Source organism: Numida meleagris, chromosome 18 (genome assembly GCF_002078875.1).
Source record: "Numida meleagris isolate 19003 breed g44 Domestic line chromosome 18, NumMel1.0, whole genome shotgun sequence".
Classification (NCBI taxonomy): domain Eukaryota; kingdom Metazoa; phylum Chordata; class Aves; order Galliformes; family Numididae; genus Numida; species Numida meleagris.
In genome coordinates this window covers 6530558-6545075 of record NC_034426.1, presented here as the reverse complement: position 1 = coordinate 6545075, position 14518 = coordinate 6530558, and the positions used below count along the sequence as shown (strand labels likewise).

Here is a 14518-nt window from a genome sequence, read left to right as displayed (position 1 = left end):
TGTTTATATCTTTTTGATAACAAATCACTGTTTGAATAGGGATCCTGGAAATGACATAGAAGATTAGAGGCACAGACGCTTTCATGTTTTTTCTCAGTTACTGGAAACTCATGCAATTTCTTTTTTCTTTCTTTTTTCTTTTTCAAAAATAAATCAAACTCTCCAGGCCAACATTCATTTATGCACTTCTCTCAACCCCCTCCAGTGTCCCTCTCTTGTTTTATGAGATTGCCTCCAGGGGAACAGCACACTGAAGCTAAAAGCCAAGGAATGTTCCACTGTAGTCAGTGTAAGGATGTATGCCAGCAGCAGGATGTAAATTTCTATCTATAGTATAAGCCTTGTAAGGATTAAAGCATTTAAAAGTGGAGCCTTGTGCACTGGTCCCTAGGTCTTATCCCCAGATACTCTCCTAGGTCACTAATCCAGCTTTCCTCCGGGAATCTGGGACACGGGTAGTAGAAGCTACTGCGCATATCAGTTATTTTAATTCATTTTATTTGTATCCTTTAATGAAATCTGGTATCTCCATAATCTAAACAGAAGGGAATTCCCCTCCTCCTCACCAGCTCACATTATAACTGTCAATATTGGACCTTGGAAGGCAGTACATGGTGACAGTGGAAAAAAGAAGTTAGCCAGCGAAGCACCAAGTCTTATTTTTGCTCCTTCCACTGCATCACCAAGCTGAAAATAGCTTGCATCCAAGGCAACTTGTGGTTCCGGGCTTCATGTTAGAAAGAACATGACAGAGTATATGGGAACTTGCACAGATGATACCTCACAGACAAGGATATTCTGTATGGAAAAGAGTAATGCGTGTCATCAGGGTTCTGCTTGCTAGAGTTCATTACTTCATTCCCACCAGTGCTGTGGCTACGACAGGAAGGAGGATGATGTTCTTTACTCCACTCTAGTGCTTTGTACTCAAGAATGAAAAAAAACCTCCCTGTGGAGCTTAATATCAGACTTATCATACGAGTGCAAGGGTCAGGGAAAAGCCAGTTCAAGAAAAGTCAGTGAATACACCGCAGAGAGCACAATGGGAACAAGAATCTGAGGAAGAACATCCAAGAGATAACGCTTCAAAATGAAGCAATGAGGATAGAGAGGGAAGACTCTCACCATAAATCAGTGAATTATTTGTCCTTTGGTTCATTTGATTTCAATTTCTACTCCGAAATCTCGTGCTCTGAGCAATAAGGCCCCCCAGTGCATCACAAGCTGGACTTCTCACGCTCTCCTGGCTTACACAGTGTCTGTCAGCACCGTACCCGCTCTCTCTGGAAACTGCTGAAGACTCATTCTGCTGCTAGAAATGGTAATGACAGAGAACAGCCGTTGACACAACAAGAGTCTCATCAGAGCAGGAATCAAAATGACCAAGTTTTTTTCCGAAACGTCAGCTGGACATTCAGCAGCCATACGCAAGGCAAAGACTCGCACTGTCCTCTGAACCATGGACATACTTTCCTCCAGAGGCTAATATCAAAAGGAAAAACAAACGGGCTGCCTCGCATACCTCCTGGGTGGCCTGCTATCCGATACACAGTCAGCTCCACTACTTCGGTTCAGAACAGAAAAACAAAACTCCTTTTCTACTTTGTTACAGAGGGAATACTCGTCACTCCAGTTATCAGACTGGTACCTACAGCACCAGGCCTGTGTATTCACAGTGCCACGCAATAATTTCTAAAAGCATTATCTTTAGTCCTACCTGGGGGTAACTGTACAAAGAAAACAACGGACTGCCGCTCTTAGAGTGAACTCGGATGAGTTAGACTGTTTTAAGAGAAGTAGAGGAAGCCCACTATATCTGACGTTTAAAACAAAAAAGGACAACACTATCAGGAGGAAGTCTTACTCAAGAGATGGTCTTTTTGGCTTAATACAAGTTAGACTCAGAAAAGTTGCATTTGACTAATCATAATCTGAATACTGGATGGAGATATTCCCCCAGTACAGTCTAATCAAAGACCAGGAGAATTTCAGGAGATACAAAGGAGTATAAATTCAACAGAGTAGAGGATGCAACATCACAAGACAGCGCTGGAGCCTTTCAGGCAGCATCACATGATTGGAGGCTTATCTAACCTCAGCTTTAGTGCTTCTAAGGCGTGTCTAAAGTCAAGATCTTTCTCTGATGATTGTCCTTCTATAAAGTTTGTGCAAGTCAGATGAGTGTGCCAGCGCTAAGAAATAAATTGAACTTTTATAGATCAGTTTATTAAAGGAAAAGCTACTGTTTTTCCTTCCAATGTCCTGCTCCCTGTAGCTAATGCTTCATAAAGAGCGATTGTGAAGAAAAAAAATATTGTATTATTTACTTTAAAAGTTGGACTCTGCTTTTATTAAAGACCTGCTCCAGGGTGCATATCATGTGGTGATAACTGCTTTTGTCTTCTGCTCTAAGTAACAAACAATATTATTCTTAAGAAAAAAAAACCTCCTCATTATATCAAACCAAGACTATCCTGCACACCCAGCATATAGCACAGGATGAACTGTTGTCTAAAACTGCCTTCTCCAGGCTCAGTTACAAGCAGAGTCAAAGGTCTAACTCATCCGTATATGAACATGAGTCCGAGTTTAATGAGCACAGCAATGGCCATACAAGAACTGGACAAAACTAATGCCTGCTTTGCAATGGGAAATCACTCCACAAAGAAATTACACATTCTCAAGCAGTCAAAAGTCGCTTTGCAAAATTAAATTGCAGCAGATGAGAAAGAGTGGGGTCCTAAAGTGCAATTTTGTCAAGGCCAGGTAAGTAAATACATAAATTTTGTAACACGCAAAAAATGTATTAAAATGTCATTTCAAAAACTGGTATCAAATTGAAGCTGCTGCTCATATACACTAATTCTCAACATCAGTTATCTTTGATGCAGGAAACATTTCAGCTTGAACTAAAAACAATGCAATAATAGGGACTGCAATGTTAAAGAAATCTGAAGGAAGAGGATAGAAACATCCAGCAGAAATAAACATGTAAAAATCAGCAGACTGAAATGCAAGTATTTCTTTGAAATGACATTGCTTACTGCACGCAGACAGAAAAAAAACCCATGAAATATTCTCCAGAGAAAAGTAAAAATGTACCTGGTAGCCCTCGGTCTTCTTCTGGCACCATTTCAACAGAGCATTCCTCTTTGAACCACCATACTCCCGGGCTAGGGCTGCCAATGGGTCCTTTCTCTCCACACTAATCCAAGGGAGCATAAGGGAGAAGAAGACAAGCACGTTTTAATTCTCTTTTATTTCTCCCAGTGTATAAATAGAATCATAGAATCATAGGGATTGGAAGGGACCTCTGGAGATAACTGAGTCCAACTTCCCTGCTAAAAGCAGGTTCCCTACAGGAGGTTGAGCAGAAAAGCGTCCAAGTGGGTCTTGAAGATCTCCAAGGAATGTGGGGGGTCTGATGATTGCCTAGCCAGGTCTCAGCTCAGGGTCCTCCTGCACATCAAGTCAACCCAGCAAGTTGGGTTCAAGGTAAAAATGAGTGAGGCTTCGTCCCAGAATGGCTGGGGTCAGAAGGGACCTTAAGGATCATCCAGTTCAAAAGCTCTGCCACGGGCAGTGTTACCACCCACTTGATCAGGTTGTCCACGGCTCTGTCAAACTAGACCTTGAACATGTGGAAGGAGGATTGTTTGCCCTTCCCCAGGCCAAACCTGTAACCCACGTACCCAAGGGTTAATCAGGGACTTGGGTGTTTCAGTGCTACTGAAAATAATATCCACATGATAAAACAGGATGGCAGCACAGAATCTAAATGGAAACCAAACTGTAATAGCCTTCAGAGCATATATTCTACTTAGAGAATCCATAACAGCCAATTTGCATCCAACTGAGGTGCTGCAGAACAAGTACTTGATTAAACTGAAATATCTGCAATCCGTATTGTAGTCAAGGCCTAGAGGATAGCTTAAGGCCAACAGTCAAAATCTTCATAGTCTCTACCCTGCAGCTTCTACTTTTGGGAATAACGGTGGAGATTAGAGGAAAATTATGAGTCTGGCTCTCCCTTAGGCCTCAGAGCTTTTAGCTTTTAACTCACTATAATGTGCAAAGCCACAGTAAGATAATGATGGTATTCTGGCATACAACCGAATGGCTCCTGAAAACTTGTTATCCTCATTCTGTCATGATTGCTCATCTTACAGATAATTGTTTTTACTATAGTCTGAATTTTGAAATTTGAATCTGGTATAGTTTATACAGTCTGGTAATTCAGAACTAGACAGAATAGCCAGCAGGCTTTCTACTGGAGACAAGAGTCCACTGATTAAAACATTAATCTTGGTTCCAGGTAATACGTCAAATCTTTCCAGTGTGCTGTTTTTCCCAGGACACTTAGCTGGTACCTGAGTTTGCTTTGGGGTTTCAAGCTGCTGGGGGTAGAGTTAAGCATTCTGCTGCTGAAGGCCATAGGAGGTTTGCTCAGGGATTCCAGGGAGGGGCTTTTACGGAGGTAATGGTCCGGTTTCAGCTCTTCATTTCTCCCCTTCAGAAGGTCTGTGGGAATAAAAAAGAAAAAAAAAAAAAAGCTGTCAGTTTGCAGTCTGAGGAATTTGATTAATCACTGTCCTGCCACCCAGCACACAATATGCAGTCTGTTGTTTTGATTCTAAACAAATACACTCATTTGTTCATTAAACACACATGGGGCTAGGAAACCTTGAGCAGATTAGAGGTGATCATAACAAGGAATGGCTTTGATGACTTCAACAATACGGACTGCCTGGTTTCCTGTGATTGATACTCCTGCTGGGGGGTAGGGGCCTCAGGTGAATGAGGGGAAATACCAAAATCTGCAAACTTAAAGGTTCAAAAGCTGATTACCAGATATCTTCACCAGAGGCCTGACCAGCCCTAGTATAATAATTGCTTTTCCCTGCCACTAGCAGACATGTAGCATGAAAGCTTCTTGCCTCCTGAATGCAACCAGCTCAAGGTAGCAGTAAAAGGCATTCATTATCACATGGTGCTTGACATCCCATTTAATATGACTTGGGGAGCTCTCAATATGTTCACAGGAAATGCATCTGTGTTATTATTATTTACATCTACTCTGCATTTTTATATATTATGTATTGTTTTTATTATACACTTATATACACAAAAATCAACAAAATTAGTTGACATGGATTCCAAAGTTGTTAAATTTTTGAACAGAAGCCAAGGAGATCATAGAAATCAAATTATCTCCATGCCTATCAACTATGAAGTAGAGTGATGGATAATACTGGGAAGGCTGGTGATTTCTTTTCTGTAGACAGACTGTCAACAAGCCAGGATCCATGAGCAGCACATTATGAGTTGTTATCAGGAATTAACTGAATGCAGAACATTTAACATTCTCTCTTCCTTTTCAGTTACTTCCCCATGTTATTTATTAAATAATAAACACCTAGGGGTATGAATTCCTTCTTATCTTAGTTTCAGCAAAGCGTACTATCACTGCTTCAGTCCTAAATTTATTTTCAACTGAGGTGTTATAGCACTTGCCAGACAGGCACATCCTTCCAGATGGTTCTGGAACCTTTTTAAACTTTAGAATATTCTGTTTAGCAAAACAGATCTACAGCAAAGGGCATATCAATAAATAAAACCCAGACATTATGAAGAGGAATGAAGGTTTCTCACTAGCCTGTAAGGAAGTGCTCTGTTAAACTGTCATTAGCATAATTGAGCTTGGCTAATGGCATGATCCAAATAGGAAGTGCTGAGCCAACCATTCAGGATGCATTCACGCATAGTGCAAGAAAGAAAAGGATGGCTCCCAGATAGGAATAAAAGCTACTGGAAGCACATAGCTACAAAGAAAAGAGGGGGAAAATGAGGGCATACAAGGAGCCATTTGGAAAAAGAAATGAGATAATAATCATATGAAAAATATGCAACTCGATTAAGGAAAAAAATCACATCCTGTTAGCATGATCAATTTGCACGATTTAAAAAAAAACTTTGTGGTTACTCGCTTAAGTTATAAAGTAGTGCCCAAAGTGGTGCAGGCAATGCTATCCAGCCCTGTACTTTGCATCTCACTTGCATGAATAATATACTTCCTCTGGCTTGCTTCTTGCTGCTAGAAACTCCAGGACAAAATCAGTCAACTTCTGATTCTAACTGAAAAGATCATACTCATAGATCATCTCTCTCTGTAAAGTAATCCACTCTCCTCTTCAACCACATAACATTTGGGTCAGATTAAGGACATCACAGGACACTGCTGTAATATTAGTCAGAGAGAATCAGTCAGAAGATTATTATTATGGAGACTACTTCAACTCTGAATTTCCTTGGGGATATTTTTTAATTCAGTCTTGTTTGCATAGGACTTGGATCAACTGCCTTCTAGGATTATTTAGACTGGAACCAGAGCTATTACAACTTCATAGTGAGAAAGCATTTGCAATGAATTACTGGGACTAAATCAAATCCAGGTACAAAGAGAAGTGATAAATATAGGAACTTGTTAGGTAAGTGACCATAAATTTTACCACACAATGGTTAATAAAATATCTGTTGATTTCAACAGATTTTCATAGAACAATTGTTTATGGGTAATAATAGCAATTATCCACAGCCTGAACTGGGATATTTATTACTAAGGACTCAAAATACATCACAGTTGACAGATTACTTCGCTGTGGAGTAAATTGATAAAAGATGTAAAAAGTCTTCTGTTTAGGATCAGAATATACTTTCATGCAAGAGATTTTCTGGAAATCAATTGATACATAGGTAAACTATCTGTTCCACTAATAACTTCTGCTCACTTATCATTTCATTTACTCATACAGAAGCTGGTAGCACAGACAAGATGTTATTTATGTTGCCATCCTTATGAGCTGTTTTGCTGTTCAGATCCAGCATCTCTTCATTTTCGAATGGAGGAAAGGGCATTTTACCAAATTATCTGAAGACTTCAAAAATGAAGGTGGGTTCCAATTTCTCCCGTGTTAGCAAACTTATCGCAGAAAAATCAATTCTACCACTGAAGAAGTTGTGACTGATCCTTTTTTCTCTCCCTAGAGTTTCTATTTGACTGCATGAGTAATATTTCATCCGTCCTTTCAATTCCAGTCATCTATTGGTACTAACTTCGATTCCAGTGCAATAACTAATTCAAGACTAGATAAGCAAAACAAAGGACCCCAGAGAAAAGGGGAAACAAACACTAGTAGAAAAGAATATTAAATGACAAGAGAACAAAAGCGAAGTGCGAAATGAAAACAAATGCATCTCTTGAGAACTCTCAAAACAAACTCTTTCAAGCCCAAACACGATTGCTCCTAAAACAGTCCCATCTGTATCTGAAATGTTTGATGTCTTTCAAATGAAGCTCAATTCAGAAACAGTCAGGCCCCCAAAAGTCAGTGTTTTGGACTAGTTCCAGACACATATATATTGAACAAAATTCAACCCTCTCCAGTTCCACGGCATGGATTAGAGAGGTGCCACGAATACTTTGGAATAAAGAGGGCAAGTTTGTGTTGGCAAACCCTAGTGCATCAGTTGTTTTTTTTTTCCTATTTCTAAGGCTACAATCAAGATGGGAATGGAAACATGACAAAATTAATAAGCTCTTTAAAACAGAAACTCTTAATACATATTTTCATGTTTTCTTTGACCATATGTGAAGAGGAAAAGTGGCCCAGAAGGACTAACAGTTAATGACAATGCTGGCAAAGAGGCAGTATTTGTACATCTACTGCAATTTACCTGCAAGTGGAAGGTCTGAAAGATCTGTGTGCTTGGAAACACCTTTGCTGGCTGGCTTTGTGTTATTATAAACAGAATGTCTCTGTGAAACAAACAAACGCATAAAAGAGAATTAGAAAATACTAGCCATCATACTTATGCTGATGTTTCTCACTCTCACTACCAATAACTAAAACCTATTTTCTGGATAACTGTGATTAAAGTTCAGAATTGTATTCCAAGGAGTTCACATCCGTCCACCGAGACCGCTAAACTGTAGTCAAAGGCAAACTTACTTTGATCCTTTTTGTTCGTACTAAAGCATTTGATGTTTCACTGCAAATAAACAGATGAGTTTCCCTTTCCCCTTGTCAGTGCACATACGTTGGCATGCTGAAGCTGTGTCATTCAAGCACTGCATCTATCTGCTTAAACACTCCACTGATAGAAAGCATTCCCCGTACCTGCATGGGGGAAACAGCAGCTGCAGGGGCTGTCCTCACTGGAATTCCACTTAGAGGGCTCCTGGGGACTTTCTGAACCGTGATGTTTTGTCCAGTGCTACCTTTAAAGAAAAAACATGGAAACAATTGCATTTCAAAACCAACCATCTTCCTCTCAGCAGAACAGGGAACCAGTGACATAGTGATGTTACACAGACAGTACTTCCGAACACGGACAGAAAATTTCCACTAAGCAGCAACACCAAATGACAAGAAATACATATTTATCACTCAAAAAGAAAAAATACTACAGCATACAGCATACCCGAGCATCCTAAGTCAAATGATTTTATCAGCGACTTCACAGTGGCTGCAGATTCTGATGGTGTGGGAGATGCCCTGCTAATGCAGACTCCTTGCCAGCGGTTGGCTGTATCTGCCTCTATAGATTCTACCTCTTCAGCTGTCAGCCTGCAAAAGCAGAAACCAGAGCAAAGTCAGTGGCAACAGGAAGCGCAAGCAGAAACTAAAGGTCTTTATATGTAAGGCAAATGTAATGAGGCACATCTTTTATTGTAATACCCAAACATAGACCCACTATTATAATGCTCACAACCATTTTTTGGTGTGCCTAACAAACATTGAAAACATGTATGAAAATTGTTTATTAACAATTTTTTCTGTTGTTAGCTGCATCATCCCCATTTCTCATCTTTTCAGAGGACAGAGTGTTATTATGGAAAAAAGACTTCCGTGAAATTCGAGTCACCACAGATCATCACCTGAAGACTGGCTTTCAACACAGCACTGGGGCCAATGGGCTAATGCACTGCTCAGTATATAATGAGGAAAATAGCTAAACAGAAGGATGTTATTCTATGTTCTCTTTTAATTGATGTGACTTCTGCTGGCGTCATTATTATCAGTTAAAATATCATAACTGGAAAAGAAATAATTAGCTGGACAGAGTTCAGATAAGAACCATGTAAGTTAAACCAGAAAACATAATGAAAAACACTGAAATTCAACTCTTGCAACTTATCAACAAAAACATCTGCTGAACGAGTAAACCCTCAATTACCATCTATAAGCAGATATATGGGGAATAAAACTTAAAAGTGCTTCATTCTAACAGACACGGGGATATCAAAATTCAGTGGCCGTAATGAAGACAGACAAACTCAAAATAGAAGTAAGGCCCCTATTTTAACAATAAGGATCATTCAGTTACTCCATTGGCAGGAAATTTTAAAGTCAGGATTAGGTGGTGAACTTGAAAGAAATTAGTACAGAAAAGTCCACGTTATGTAAAACTGCAAACACGATCATACAGTGCAACTGATGCTTCCAGCCATGCATTTTATGGATCTGGTTGAAATGGCTCAGCACTGACACTGTACTTACCTAGCAGCGCCCAGGCAGACTTGGAGTGTAATTACCTAGCTTTAGTTTAGGAAAGTTGTAATTAGATAACAAAGTCTAGTGGCATAAAAAGAGAGTCTTCATTACGTTGTTTTCCCAATCTCCTAGCTGCTTAAGAAATGCACGTTGATCTGCAGGAACTGAGGCATCACCGTTCCCCTACTCTAAAGCAGGGTAGGCACCAAGGGCTACGTGAACAGAAAAACAGAACAGATTTCATAGGGCGGCTGGAAGACTCCATCAGGCAAGTACCCATGAGACTGAACAACTTCTGTTCAGTTAAAAATAGAAGTTGGAGTCTTTTTATTTCCCTTTTGGCATCACAGTCTACAAAATGCAGAGGGCTAAAGGGTGTCAATGAATAAGAGAATAAGACTGACTAATGCTTCTATTTTTGGCAGAGCTTAAGGAGGTGCTGTCTTTAAGTAGGCATTTCTGTGCTAATTCATTCAAGCTCCTTGGGTGCCAGAAGGGACTTCAGAGGCAGATGGCTAGAGAAAAAGCCATTTCAGTTCCATTCTCCATTTAATCCAATAAGGAGGAAAGGCAAACTGGATAAGATCCACAGAGCTCTGAGGGAGCCAGTGTCTTACTGGCTAATTTTAACCTCAATCCTTCACTTTTTCTTTCACGGCTTTGTAAGACATAAATAACAAACCATCAGATGATAGTATCTGCACTTCATTGTAAGAAAACACAAGAACAAAGAGAATAGGTTTCTGCCTCAGGCCACTAAGTCAACCAGTGCAAGCCATTTTGCTTTCAAGAATTTAAAAGACTACTACCTAAGAATTCTGTCTGGTTTACCAGGTAAGAACAATAAAGGACAAGGTTTGTGGACAGCCATCATGTCAGTAGGAAAGGGGAAGCTGGATCCAGATTTTATTTAGTCAGAGAGGAACCATACTAAAGAGGAGCACAAAACACTGTAAAGGATCGATGGCTGCCAGTATTAACTACCTGTCTCAGCCAGACTAGAATCATTGATCAGGATTTAACTCTGAGAAAAGCTCACGCTTCACAGAGAAGCCAGGAAGACTAAGTCCTGCTACTAAGAGGATGGAGTTAAGCGAAATGTCAGCATCTGCTATATGCTTTCCTTGAAACAAGAATGAATGGTTTGCACAGATAAAAGCTGCAAGTGCAGCTGGCTTAAGTGAAGCAGCTACAGGAGGAAGTAGAGCACTTTAGCCACAAAGAAATTCAAATGTGCAGAGTCCTTTTCACAAAACCGCTGCTTAGTTTCATTCACTGATGAGAGAAATAGATGTCATGAGCTTTTCTCTGAAGGTAAGAGTTACTCTGCTTGTTTTCTGGCTTTGGAAAATGTGGACAATAGCCAGCAAGGTACAAGTCCTTCTGTGCTTAATATATAGATTTTTTGCAAGAGCAGCCTTCGTGCTTTTGAAGGCTTCTGAACTGCTCTGATGATCTCTTCACTGCAAGTGGCCCAGGACTGCAGAACCACACTTTCAGAAATAATTACTCTGTAATCGAGTCTTCATTAACACTCGTTGTCAATCCTCCTGAACTCCAGGTGATACAAAGAAGACACACAGCTGCTGATGCACAGAACAGAAGAGAGGCCAAGAGCAGGTAGCAGACAATTCCAAACACAAACATTTATTTCGCACTTCAATATATATTTCTTAAACATAAAAACCGACATTTAACAGCTGCCAGCACAGTAAAGAAAGGCAACACAAGTGTGCATATATGCATATACTCCAGTAGAATGGCACATAGGCGAAGGCTGTGCCAGACATCGTGCAGAATTCTCTAGCTCAGCCTCCTCTGAGATCAGGCCCCTGCTAGGTCTTCAGATCCAGGAGAAAAGGATGGAATCCCATAACCAAAATATGAAATTCCAGTCCTGGAATGAATCCTGACGATATCCTGGTAGAGACTGTGACTTTCCAGTTCCTCATCAGCATCCAAGTAAAGCTCTCTTCAGGTGTCTCCAGTAGCAAAACAAGTTCTCCCTGATTATACACTTCACCTGAGTTAAGGGCATGAGAACAACTCCTTCTGAGAGGACAATGATTAGGGCTTGACATATTCGTTGCTTTTTCTTCTGGATCTCTTCACCTGCAATTCTCATAGCAAGGACAAACCTCCCCTCTGTGGGACACAGCCTGTGGAAGTCAGAGCAGGACATGCTCCTTGAGCATCACCCTGCTTCCTAACACACACTGAGTCAGACATGCCACCAAGTGGTGAGCGCGTTGTCAACACAATATTAAAAGACTGAAACCAACAAAACAGCTGATATCAATTAAATAGAGTAGTATTTCTATTTAATTTTCCTGTTGGATTTCAGTAACTTAATTTCCACGAGCAACTCACCCCAGTTGCAGAGGTGGGAATCACTTGAATTTGTGTGCCTTTATACATACAGACCTGTATGCATGTGCATTTAGACACACATATTTATGAATATTATATGGAGAACAAATGTGTATGCACATTAAGTTTTACAAAGTAGACATACACGTAGATTTATTTTTGTTTAAGCTTAAAATAGAACATTTGGACTTCTGTTCAAGGGCAAATGGCCCCCTCACTCCGAAGGGGCCATCAGTTATTTCAGTCTCCCAAATCTCTGTGATTACTTCTAGTTGGTTTTAAATTAATTCAGAACTTTTTCCCGCCTCATGGAGTCTTCAGAAGAGAGAAGCATTTTGAAACAAAGAAATCAGCTCTTGCCCGTGGGGAGAAGGTGGACCTGAGAGCATTCACACTTGGTGATACACTTGACTTTTGCAGGACAATAAAAAAACTGGGGGTGCTTTTCTCCAATTGAAACTTCCCTTTTTCAGCTGCAAGTTGAAGGCATGTCCTGAAGTGTCTCACAGGCCTGGCTATGCATCCATCCAGGGCTGTGTTAGCTGGTAGAGATCAGGCACCTAAGGAGATACAGACAACAATGGGAGAAGTTAAAAGAAGCAGTACAGTGCCCGTTCTGAGGTACAGCTCTCTGTATTATACACATAAACATCCCATCTTCACTAAATAAAGGGGAGAGAATGACACGCAGGTGCAAGACCAGTCTTACAGGAGTGCCTTAACACTCCACTAACTCTGCTTTGGGACACAATGAGCAACCATCAATAAAGTAAATCTGTATTGCTCAGATTGTAAAGAATAAAGTACTTAGAGCCAAGAAACAAATTTCAACGGACAAGGATGGTTGCATGCTTGGCTTTCTTTGCCTGTATTCAGTTAGGGCTATTCATCCAAAGTTGGTATGAGAACCTGCTCAGGTAATTAGAAATGCACAACCTCAGTCCAAGTTCATTCAGGGTCCTTCCACTGAAGGGCCCAGAGCAATCTCTACTGGGTACCAAAAACTCTGAAGAGTGACTGATCAGAACAAACAATACTTCAAAGACCCTGCTCTAAAATCCTACTATGCTTTCTTTAAGTGAGAGCAGAATGAACTATCAAACTTCTAAAAGACAGAACAGCTGCAAAACACAGGCACAAATGAGCAGCACATCAGCACATACAGACTGACATCAGGGTTTAATACACATACAAGCTTATTTTCAGGAGAAAAAGCATGTAACACTGCCATGCTGCAGCATTTGAGACTTTAAGAGGAAGAACAGAAGCAGATTAGTGGGATACAACACAAGCTTCATTTCAGGCTTTCTTTTGAGGACTTGGTTAGATTTTATTATTATTATTATAGGAAGTGGCTCATTTAATTCCAGCTATCATTTCTCTGTCTTCTGAACACTGCTCCCAGCCCAACTACTTTCCCAACATGCTCTCGATTTAAGGTACTTAATATTATAGTTTCAACATAATTTTGTGAAGGAAAGGGAAGAAAAGAGTCAAAGGCACACCTATAAACTTTCTCTGTTGCTAAACACTGTATTGTTAGAAAGGCTCCAAAATGCATGTGTATTAAGCCATAAAGGGCCGCTCAAAAATTGGATGCATTCAGCAACCACTTTGTTTTGTTACAAACCCAATATAGTACCTGTATCTCCAGTTAAATACTTGTCCTAAAAAGCTACAAAATGTGAATTTATTTCTAAGGTGAATTTTCTGAAAAGATGAGACTTGCCACAGGATGACAGGATAATTCAGGCTGGAAGGGACCTCAGGAAGTCACCTTTTCCAACTGCCTGCTCAAAGCAGGATCAGCTATGAGGTCAGACCAGGTTACTCAGGGCCTTATCCAGCCTGGTCTTGAAAACCTCCAAGGATGGAGACCACATTATCTCAATCTCCATCATGTCTGAGAAAACAGTTATGCAACGGTGGATGGTAAACTTCTGCATTTAACTGCAGAGAAATAACATTAATTAGAATGTAAAGCATTATAAGTCTGTCTGAAACGTGTTAATCAATTTGTAGGTTTTAATCAGTGCTAACTTGGGACAAGGGAACTCTTCTTTATTCCATTTCTTTGATGCTGGTCCAACCTCCCCCCAACATTCTTAGTCATAGAATTAGACAATTAATCTGTGTTAAAGTCGCCTTTGGGAGGCTCTTACCTTCATTCAGATGAACTCTGATGACCTCATCAGGATTTTTTCTGCAAGTTCTTTAGCTGTTCCTGAACCAAGTGACTTTTTGTCTGATTAGAAGAATGTAATGGTGAAATCAAAGTTGGAGGCAGGAAATCAGGCAGCCACAGGCAAACATTAAAATGGCAGGATGTCGGAGGAGAAAACTGGCTTCAAGATTAATTTATGAGGTGGAGTCTACTGACCCTCAAGAGATGGATGAGGTTTTGCCAAAAAACCTTTGAGCAACAGCAACTATTGGGAAGGTACATTTTCCAGTTGGAACTCAAAAATCAGACAGGAAACTTTCATGGGGGACTCAGACATTCAGGTAAGTACACAGCTGCTCAGAGTTAACAGATAGGAGGGATACTTTACAGACTGCGTTTAGGTGTCATGCTACAAACTGTTTTCACCAGT

General features: G+C 40.3%; 1 protein-coding gene across 5 annotated transcripts in view; it reads right to left on the bottom strand.

Annotated features, from left to right (window-relative positions):
* SPECC1 (sperm antigen with calponin homology and coiled-coil domains 1) overlaps window positions 1-14518 on the bottom strand; it is an 83222-nt gene that overhangs the window by 15671 nt on the left and 53033 nt on the right. For 4 of the 5 annotated variants that reach the window (XM_021416211.1, XM_021416212.1, XM_021416213.1 and 1 more), the window contains 5 exons: window positions 8482-8627; window positions 8178-8278; window positions 7735-7816; window positions 4371-4521; window positions 3103-3205 (listed from right to left, as the gene is read on the bottom strand). In XM_021416211.1, the coding sequence (XP_021271886.1) occupies window positions 3103-3205; window positions 4371-4521; window positions 7735-7816; window positions 8178-8278; window positions 8482-8627 (583 nt within the window). Of the gene's footprint in view, window positions 1-3102; window positions 3206-4370; window positions 4522-7734; window positions 7817-8177; window positions 8279-8481; window positions 8628-11175; window positions 12485-14518 lie in introns of those variants that run through there. The other variant, XM_021416215.1, reaches the window with a different exon arrangement.